This window comes from Vipera ursinii (genome assembly GCF_947247035.1).
Source record: "Vipera ursinii genome assembly, chromosome: 2".
In the NCBI taxonomy this organism is placed as follows: domain Eukaryota; kingdom Metazoa; phylum Chordata; class Lepidosauria; order Squamata; family Viperidae; genus Vipera; species Vipera ursinii.
The window spans coordinates 13,006,415-13,015,411 of NC_139513.1; the positions used below are offsets into that span (position 1 = coordinate 13,006,415).

The 8,997-nt window shown below is 47.9% G+C and overlaps 1 protein-coding gene across 1 annotated transcript; it reads right to left on the bottom strand.

Annotated features, from left to right (window-relative positions):
* Positions 1 to 1,534: 1,534 nt before the first annotated feature.
* On the bottom strand, positions 1,535 to 5,875 carry LOC310633334 (zinc finger protein 202-like; the record flags this gene model as incomplete). Its single annotated transcript, XM_083351037.1, has 7 exons — positions 5,807 to 5,875; positions 3,755 to 4,315; positions 3,386 to 3,503; positions 3,184 to 3,236; positions 2,301 to 2,427; positions 2,101 to 2,196; positions 1,535 to 1,770 (listed from the first exon to the last, which is right to left on the bottom strand). Exons 2-7 carry the CDS (start codon positions 4,166 to 4,168, stop codon positions 1,535 to 1,537), a joined length of 1,044 nt encoding a protein of 347 aa, XP_083207163.1. The 5' UTR covers positions 4,169 to 4,315; positions 5,807 to 5,875.
* Between the last annotated feature and the right edge of the window lie 3,122 nt (positions 5,876 to 8,997).

The following is an 8,997-nucleotide window of genomic DNA, read 5'->3' on the forward strand; positions in this document are numbered from 1 at the left end:
TCGGCAAGCTGAAACAGTGAAAGAGCCACTCGGAACTGGTTCCCTCACAAAAGAAAAAACTGGGAGCCGCAAAAAAGAGTGCACATGCGTACGCATGCGCAAAACAAGAGGCTGATCAGCAGCCGGGTGTATGCGTCCTCCTGGGAGCTCTGGCAACTCCGTAAGGCCAGCCCCAAATTTCACAAGTGGAAATTGAGGGAGATTGCCAGGAACACGAGATCAGTGTTTCTCAGCCCGCGCTTATCTCGCCCTTCTTGCAGTCTCCTTCTCTCTGTTTCAGCTTGCTTTCGGCTACTTTTCTTTTGGGGGATCCAGCCTCTGCCGCCCCCTTCTATCAACAGCTAGATGCCCCGAAAGAAAAGCAGCCGAAGGTAGCAGCTCTGCAAGTCTCCGCCAAGAGAATGGGGCGGCGGAGGCTGGATCCCCCAAAAGACGTCTTTGCTGAGATGAGAGAACGGGGTGGCAAGCCGCCGAGAGAATGGGGCGGTGGAGTGCTCCGCCGAGAGAATGGGGCGGCTTGCTGTTCTCTCGGTGCAGCACGGCAGAGGCTGGATCTCGCGAAAGAAGTCTCTGCCGAGAGAATGGGCGGCAAGCCTCCACCACCCCATTCTCTCAGCAGAGCGCTCCACCGCCCCATTCTCTCGGCAGCTTGCCACCCCGTTCTCTCATCTCAGCAGAGACGTCTTTCGGGGGATCCAGCCTCTGCCATGCTGCACCGAGAGAACAGCAAGCCGCCCCATTCTCTCGGCGGAGCACTCCACCACCCCATTCTCTCATCTCGGTGGAGACTTCTTTCGGGGGATCCAGCCTCTGTCGCCCCCTTTTCTCAGCTGGGCTCTGCCGAGACGAGAGAATGGGGCAGCAAGCCGCTGAGAGAATGGGGCAGTGGAGCGCTCCGCCGAGAGAATGGGGTGGCTTGCTGTTGGCGCGGTGCGGCGTGGCAGAGGCTGGATCCCCCGAAAGAAGTCTCTGCCGAGAGAATGGGTGGCAAGCCTCCACCATCCCATTCTCTCGGCGGAGCGCTCCACCGCCCCATTCTCTCGTTTCAGCGGAGACTTCTTTTGGGGGATCCAGCCTCTGCCGCCCCCTTCTCTCAGCTGCCTGGGCAGCTGAGAGAAGGGGGCGGCAGAGGCTGCATCCCCCGAAAGAAGTCTCCGCCGAGAAAATGGGCGGCAAGCCTCCACCGCCCCATTCTCCCAGTGGAGCGCTCCACTGCCGCATTCTCTCGGCGGCTTGCCGCCCCATTCTCTCGTCTCGGCAGAGCCCAGCTGAGAGAAGGGGGCGGCAGAGGCTGGATCCCCCAAAAGAAGTCTCCACCGAAAGAATGGGCAGCAAGCCTCCACTGCCCCATACTTGGCGGAGCGCTCCACTGCCTCATTCTCTCGTCTCAGCGGAGACTTCTTTCGGGGGATCCAGCCTCTGTCACCCCCTTCTCTCAGCTGGGCAGATGAGAGAAAGGGGCGGCAGAGGCTGGATCCCCCGAAAGAAGTCTTCGCCGAGAAAATGGGTGGCAAGCTTCCACCGCCCCATTCTCTCAGCGGAGGCTTGCAGAGGTGACGGCGGAGCTGCACGTGCAGCTCTCCAAACCGCCGTCGCCCGTTTGGACAACTGCTGCCTTATCAAACATGGATGAAGGCAGCAGCTGTCCAAACAGGGCGGTGGAGGTTTGGGGAGTTGCACACGCAGCTCTCCAGCCCGCCGCTCTCCAAACCTCTACCACCTCGGTTGGAGAGCTGTTGCCTTCGTCAAACATGGATGAAGGCAGCAGTTCTGCAAACGGGGCGCTGGAGGTTTGAAGAGCGGCGGGTTGGAGAGCTGCGCGCGCAGCTCTCCAAACCGCCGCCGCCCGTTTGGAGAGCTGCTGCCTTCGTCCATGTTTGACGAAAGCAGCAGCTCTCCAAACTGGGGGGTGGAAGTTCTTTTTTTTTTGTTCACTGGAGTATAAGCCGAAGTGGATTTTTCAGCCCAAAAAGTGGGCTGAAAAATTTGGCTTATACTCAAGTATATACGGTATAAAAAATAAAGGCTTGTTATAAATAAGTGATATATTTTTAATCAAAAGTAACATCTATGTTTCCGAGCACAGATAGGGATTCTTACCCAGATTCCTGGAATTCTCCGGCATGACTTCTCCGTGGAGCGCTTTTTGGTCAATATCCTGTTGAGACCTCTCTTCCTTGGAGAAATACACGGCCACTTCCTCAAAAGACACAACAATGATTTTTTAAAATCAGAAATAACATCTAAGCCCCCCATCCCATGACTTCTGTATGTTCCTGAGCACAGATAGTGATTCCTACCCAGAGAAGCCAGATTCCTGGAATTCTCCAGCATGACTTCTCTGTGGAGAGCTTTTTGGGCACGATCCAGTTGAGACCACTCCTCCTTGGAGAAATACACGGCCACTTCCTCAAAAGATACAACATCCTGAACAAGGAAACAAGTTTTATTAACAGATAATCCCAAGAATAATCTGACCGTCTTCTTCCACTAATTTAAGGAAAGAGATCCAGTGAACAAAATGGGAATCTTTTGCAGAATTCAGAATGAGATCTCACTGCTTTTGGCTGATGACATAACTGAAGTACATTGGATCAAGTTGGTGGTGTTTGGAATGCCTTTCAGTGTTGCCAAGTAAAACAGTTTTTTTTTGGTCAATTGGTAGTTCGGTCTTAAATCCACTACTTATCAGTGGCTCAAATTCTTCCTAGAGTGGGCAATGCAAAATACTGGCAAAGCCTACCTGACATTTTTGCCAATGGCTTACTTTATCCAATGAGGGACCAACGGGCCCTAACTCCACACCTTGATGAAGGTGTTGGGAGAGCTTGTAATAGTGTATGTTTATGGAAATTCTCAATCACCAGGTCATGGTTGTCCCAAATATGTTTTTCAAAAGACAAAAAAGATACATTGTTTTTGTAATGGTATGTGAAAATGACCCTGGGAGACAGAAGGAAGATCTCCACCTGAGACAATTTCTGGTCAATGAAATCTGACCCTGTAGCAGGTTGGTGGAAAAAGTTTATTAGAAGAGACAGGTAGGATAAGCTGTGTGTATGTTTTCAATGACCTGATCTAAAATGTGAGTTGCTTAGAAATAGCAATATTATACACTGAACTCCAGAATAAAATGAAATCCATCCAAGATTCATGGATATTTATCAATGTTTCTCCTCCTACCTGAGGCAGAGGTTCAAGCACTCTTTCAGCTCCACCAGAAAGAGGAGGGGATCCTAAAAAAAACACAAGGACAGCTTTCTATTCTCTGTGAGAAAGAAAACGGTGGAAGCTTACTTGTTAAATAGATAGATTACAATCAGGAGGAGCAAAAGAATCATCTGGATGTCCAAACCTCACATCACGTGGAAGGCGCTTCTCTTACCTGGCAGGGTGTCTTGACTTTGATCTTTCTGGAAGCTTTTCATGAACTGCAGCTCTTGAGAGGGTTTGGAAGAATCTTTCCTCTCCTTGGGATACTCAGTCACAGCTTCCAAGGATTTCTAGACATGACGTGGCACGATAAAGAAGGGATGAGCACAGAGATAGAAATGAATTATCAATATTAAACCCTCAATCTAGCAGACCCATGTCCGTCACTATAGTTGGAAAGTGAAAATGGAACCATTGCCCAAATACAGCCTCTGGAAGAAGAATGAATCAACTGGCCTTAGGAGTTCACAATCCCTCAAAAGTGCTAGAGAGGCAATTCAGACAGCTCCTCTTTCGAGTTGCAAGGATTGCATTCTCGCACCTGCAAACCTTCTTGCATCTTTTCCTCCTCCTGGTTCAGCAAGAAGCCTTCGGCCAAGGCCACCGCCTGGGAACTGGTTTCCGCTCCACACTCCTGCACCCATTTCCCCATCTCTGGTGGAAGGACAGTTAGGAACTGCTCCAGGAGCACCAGGTCCAGCATCTGGGCCTTTGTGTGTCTTTCTGGCTGAAGCCACTGATGGCAAAGGCGGTGAAGCTGAGTGCAAACATCTCGGGGACCCCTCCCCTCGTGGAACTGCACTTTTCTGAAATGAATGCGTTTGACTTCTGATCTGTTAGCTTCCTCTTCTTGGCTCTTCTGCCCAGAACTTGCCTCATTCTTCCCAAAGCACCAAGGTTGATCAAGTGGAGGGCCTTTTCCAATACCTGCATCTGCTGGGCTTTGTCCCTCCATCTTCTCTCTGGTCTCTAATCTAGCTCCAAAATGGACTGATCTTGCCAGTTCTTACTAATCACAGGAGGTCTGGTCAAATCTCCTAAGGCCAATCAGCCCTCTTCCCTCACAAGATATTTCAGTCTTCAGAGGAAGCAGCTTACATATCTGAAATAGAAAACACAGTGTGTTCAATAGGGTGATAAATATGAATACTGAGCATTCTCCTATTCCCTCAAAACAAATAAATTCAAATAAGAAACCCGCAAACATTTAGAAGTGTTATGTGCTCCTGGCTACTTTCCTTCAGGCAAGCTCGCCTGACCAATAACCAGACAAGACACAGTGAAGGCCTTTTGTTTTGTTTATTGCAATAAGCAGAAGAGAAGTTTTCAAAGCTTGGTTTTCTTCAAAGTTCCAATCCAAAATATTCCCTGTCCCGGCCGCCACATCCCTCCTCTTTCCCCATTGGCTGAGGTACTATGAAGTTATACTCTTTCCTTTCGCTTCTTACACATTTCCTGCTAACCTTTTAAATTGTATTTACATATGCAATAATTAGAAAAATTAGACATTTAAATGCTTATTTTGAACTCTGTGGATATTTATGTCCCCCCTTTTAGAACAATAGGTTCTTTCCTGTTTTTCGATCCAGTGTGCCTTTCCTCTTATCTTGTTCAGCTTGTTTTCCTGTTTTTCAATTTAACATGCCTTTCCTGGCTAGCCATTTCCTCTTACAGCTGGTTTTTTTAATAGTTTGTCTTCTTCCTTTTCCCCACTCTAAGACCCAGCTAATTTTTTGCCTACTATCTTACTTCAGGTTATCCTTTCCTGACTACCATCCATTGTACTTGTTTTTCTATTCAATTAGTTTCCACTGTATTGTAGGTTTAACTATCTCTGAAGATTCATCATATTGAAACATACTTATCAGAAGGAAGGAGTAAGCTCTTAGGAAGACTGACTCCTGCAGGAAATTCAGGAGAGCCATTATGGATAAGCTTCTATCAAGGACTCAAAATATTGGATAAATACATGTAGAAAAAGTTTCAGATTTCTATTGCCTACTTATTTATTCAAATAATTTCAGTGGCTGCTTGCAAAGTTAAAAAACAACAACTTCTGCTCCATCCAACTCATAAATGAGTGGCTATCTAAATCAATGCAATAATTAAATCAACATTTGAACTTCCAATCTGGCCTCTGGGGAATCTCCAGAAGTAAAACATTACTCAACGCACACAGAACTAATACCTGGGTGAATAAACCATCTACGCTTTTAACGTGATGTTTTGATTCAGGCAACTCCTTGTAATGTAACTTCTGGCCAGGAATCAAGGCTGACTTCGAGGCAGAAATCTCCCTTTTGCAAAGCCGACCTCTCCTCCCCTTCCTCCCCACCTGCAGAGGCTTTCCAGAGGAAACAGAGGTTAGTTACATGACTCTCTCTTTCCTAGCGATCCAGATTTTATTTTATTTTTTTTTCTTCCTAAGGGCAGAGCGGTGGGCCCGGAGTTTTGCTTTCTCCCCTGCTTATCAAATCATGCATGCAAAGAGGCGGCGGCGGAACACGGGACCCCGGTATCCTCGCAACTCCGAAACCGATGGAAGTTTTGTATGTACCCGTGCACGGCTCGAGCGCGAGAGAAATGCCCCCACCTCCAACTCACTGAACTCCAGAGTCAGGTCTGCATCTCCATCCGTGCAAGGCTCCCTTGCAGCTTCTTGGGACTCCTGGAAAGGCTCACAGCAGATGGGGGGGTGGGAGGAAAAAAAAAAGCAAAATCGGACGCCGGAGAAAGGACGTACCCACGAACAGCGCTGCAAAAACCCTCTTGAGGTCGGGACAGAGCTTGGCGCATGCTCACTTCCTTCAGAAGCTGGGTGAGTGAAGGCTGCCCAGCTCTTCCAGCTGCTACCGAGGGAGCCCCCTGGTGGATTTTGCGCCCAGTGCCAGAGGACCTGGAAAGGGGTGGGCATAATGTTGCATGGGGGCCTGGGATGATTTTTATTTATTTATTTTTATTTTAATTCCATTTATATCCCGCCCTTCTCCGAAGACTCAGGGCGGCTTACAAGCTTAGCAGTAATGATGATGAGCATTGGAGTAGCAGAAGGAAAAAGTCCCACTTATATTGCCTGTCCAGAAAGCAGGTGGTCTCTCCGGCAGGCGGCAGTTTCTAGATTTTCCTCCGTTTAATTGTCTTAAGAACCATCTGTGATTTTGTGAACGTTGAGAAAATCTCTGTGGAGGCTCGAAAGTCGCTTTCCTCAAGAGCAGCTTCTCAGTAGAGATTCCCAGAGGCCTCAAAAAAGAGCAAAATCCTGTCAGAAGTGGCGGGGTGGTCAAAAGACAAGAAATAGGAGCTTCTCTTTGAAACACAGCTTTGTGTCTTGTGGTGGGCAAACTCAGCCCTGAAGAGAGCAGGGATGGGAAATGGTGGATTAGGAAAATTTGGATTGATTTTTTTCTTTTTATTACAGCTGTCTTGTTAAATTCGTGCCTCTGGATGGCTAAGGAGTGGTGGAAACACCAAAAGCCAACCTGCAATAATAAAAGCAATCCTGAGGAAAAAAATGTGATGAAAAAGTAGCATCAAAAGAAAACAAGTTCCAAAATGGAGAAAAAGCTCAAACTTGTGGACCTTTTGGAAATTTTACCTCAGAACAAGGGGCCGTGATGGAGAAATGAAAAATGGGAGAACAAAATCTCAAATGTGACTAGAGAAAAAGTAGAATTTCAAAATAAAAGAAGGCAAATACTGAATAATAGATCAAAAATAATCAAAATAATAAAGATCAAATAACATGTTTTTGCTGTTATTCTTTTTTATGAGTTGTGTTGGTTGTGCTTTGTTGGGGTAAATGGTCAGGCATGTTTTGGTAAAGTTGCATGGATATCCATTTTGCTGGAAAAAACAATAGTTGGAAACTGATCAAAGAGAGAAGCAACCTGGAATTAAGGAGAAGTTCCTAACGGTGAGGACTATTAACCAGCAGAACAATTTGCCTTCAGAAATCATGGACACTCCATCACTGGAGGTTTTTAAGAAGAGACTGGACAGTCACTTATCTGAGATGGTATAGTTTTTCTTGCTTGAGTGGGGAGCTGGATTAGAAGACCTCCAAAGTCCCTTCCAGATTCTATTCTATTCTATGTACAGAAGCTCTGTTTCCTACAGTGAGTTTGTGCTCCTCTAAATAAAGTTCTTACAGTTTCTCTTGTCAGAGGTTGGATTATTGCTTTGGTAGCAGCCATTTGGTTAGTGTGGTTGGGTTTTTTTTGTACACTTCTAGTTTGCCATTGTGGTTTTTCTGATCAGGGTGTCCAGGAAGGGTAGTGAGTTGTTGCTTTCCTCTTCTCTGGTAAGTCGGATTCCTTTGAAGATGTTGTTGATGGTTTTGTGCATTTTTTCTAATTGGCCTATATATCTGATCCATATTTTGGGTTGTTTGTGGAAATGCTATTGCTTCAGGACTTATAGAAGAGGATGTAGTGCAACTTCTGAGATAACCACAAAATTGTTATCTAATCAATTTTATTTAAATCAAATCTAAACTTTTCCCCAGCCCTTGTCATAATGTAGAAAAGTATAATATGGCCCTAATGCTTTAGGTGAGAATGACCCTGGGAGACAGAAAGATCTCTGTGGTGTGTGTGTGGTGTGTGTGTGGCATGAAATCGCTCAGCAGCCAAAGATCCAGGCAGCAGAGGGGAAAGAGAGCCATGGCCGCCCAGCTCCTCCGCGTGAGGACACATGTGGGGAGAAGTGCTGCCAGGCTCAGTAAGCTGCGGTCCGCCGGAAGAGGATAGAGGAGGAGGGCTGGCTAGGGACGGGCACATGCTACCCACAGGGGGAAATCTGACTAGCCCCAGCCTGGAGGGGGGAGGAGACGCTGAGGGAACCTGAAGGGAGGCACCCTGGTGTGCCTGGCTGGTTGGCAACAGGCTGGAGAGCGCCAGACAGTGGCACTGCCCCAGGACGAGTAGGTGGGGTGGGCCCTCCCGATATCCACGGGGAAAGAAGCGCCAGGGAGGCTGTGTGCCCAGCCCAGCCCAGCCCAGCCCTGGCACGCCACAGAAAGTGAGGCAGCAGCCCCAAGTGCGTCCGTGTGTGCATGCCACCGCCCTGCCAGGCAAGCAGCAGAAGAGTGCTGGTGGGCAGCAGAAAGCATGAGGAGCCCTGATCCCAACACAGCCCCTCCCCACTCTCCCCACCTCGGAAGAGCTGTGGGGCTCAGGAGCCTTCCCCCATAACACCCCCCCCCCCCACAGAAGAAAACCATTAGGAGACACTCTTCTGTTTTAACTTTTTTTCCTTGTCGCTTTTTGGAGTTTTCATCCTGCTTTTGTGAGACAGCAGCATTTGGGAGGGGGTGTAGCTGCCCCGTTTCCCCCCAAGCTATCTGCTGAGCAAGATGCCCTCGTGCCCACTGCCCCACCCACCAGAGACCCTCTGGAACTCCCCCAACCCTACCCAGCCCCCACAGACACCCCTCCCCAGGAGTAATATCGAGCTAGCCAAGCCCACACAGCAGGCCACGCCCCCTGCACCTGGCGATACATGTGGGTTTTGGGTTGCAGTTTGGGCACTCGGTCTCTAAAAGGTTCGCCACCACTGTTATATTCCATGCAGTTTTGGAATTATGGGCATTGGAATAGAAGCGCCCCTCTAGCATTGTTTATCTAAAAAGGTGGTGTCATCTCCACTAGGCAGCAGTTTCAAGATTTTCCTCTTTTCAACGTCTAAAAACTATCTGTGATCTTGTGAACAGTGAGAAAATCTCTGTGGAGATTCAGAAGGACCTTTCCTCAAGAGCAGCTTCTCTGAAGGGTTGTAGAAATACGA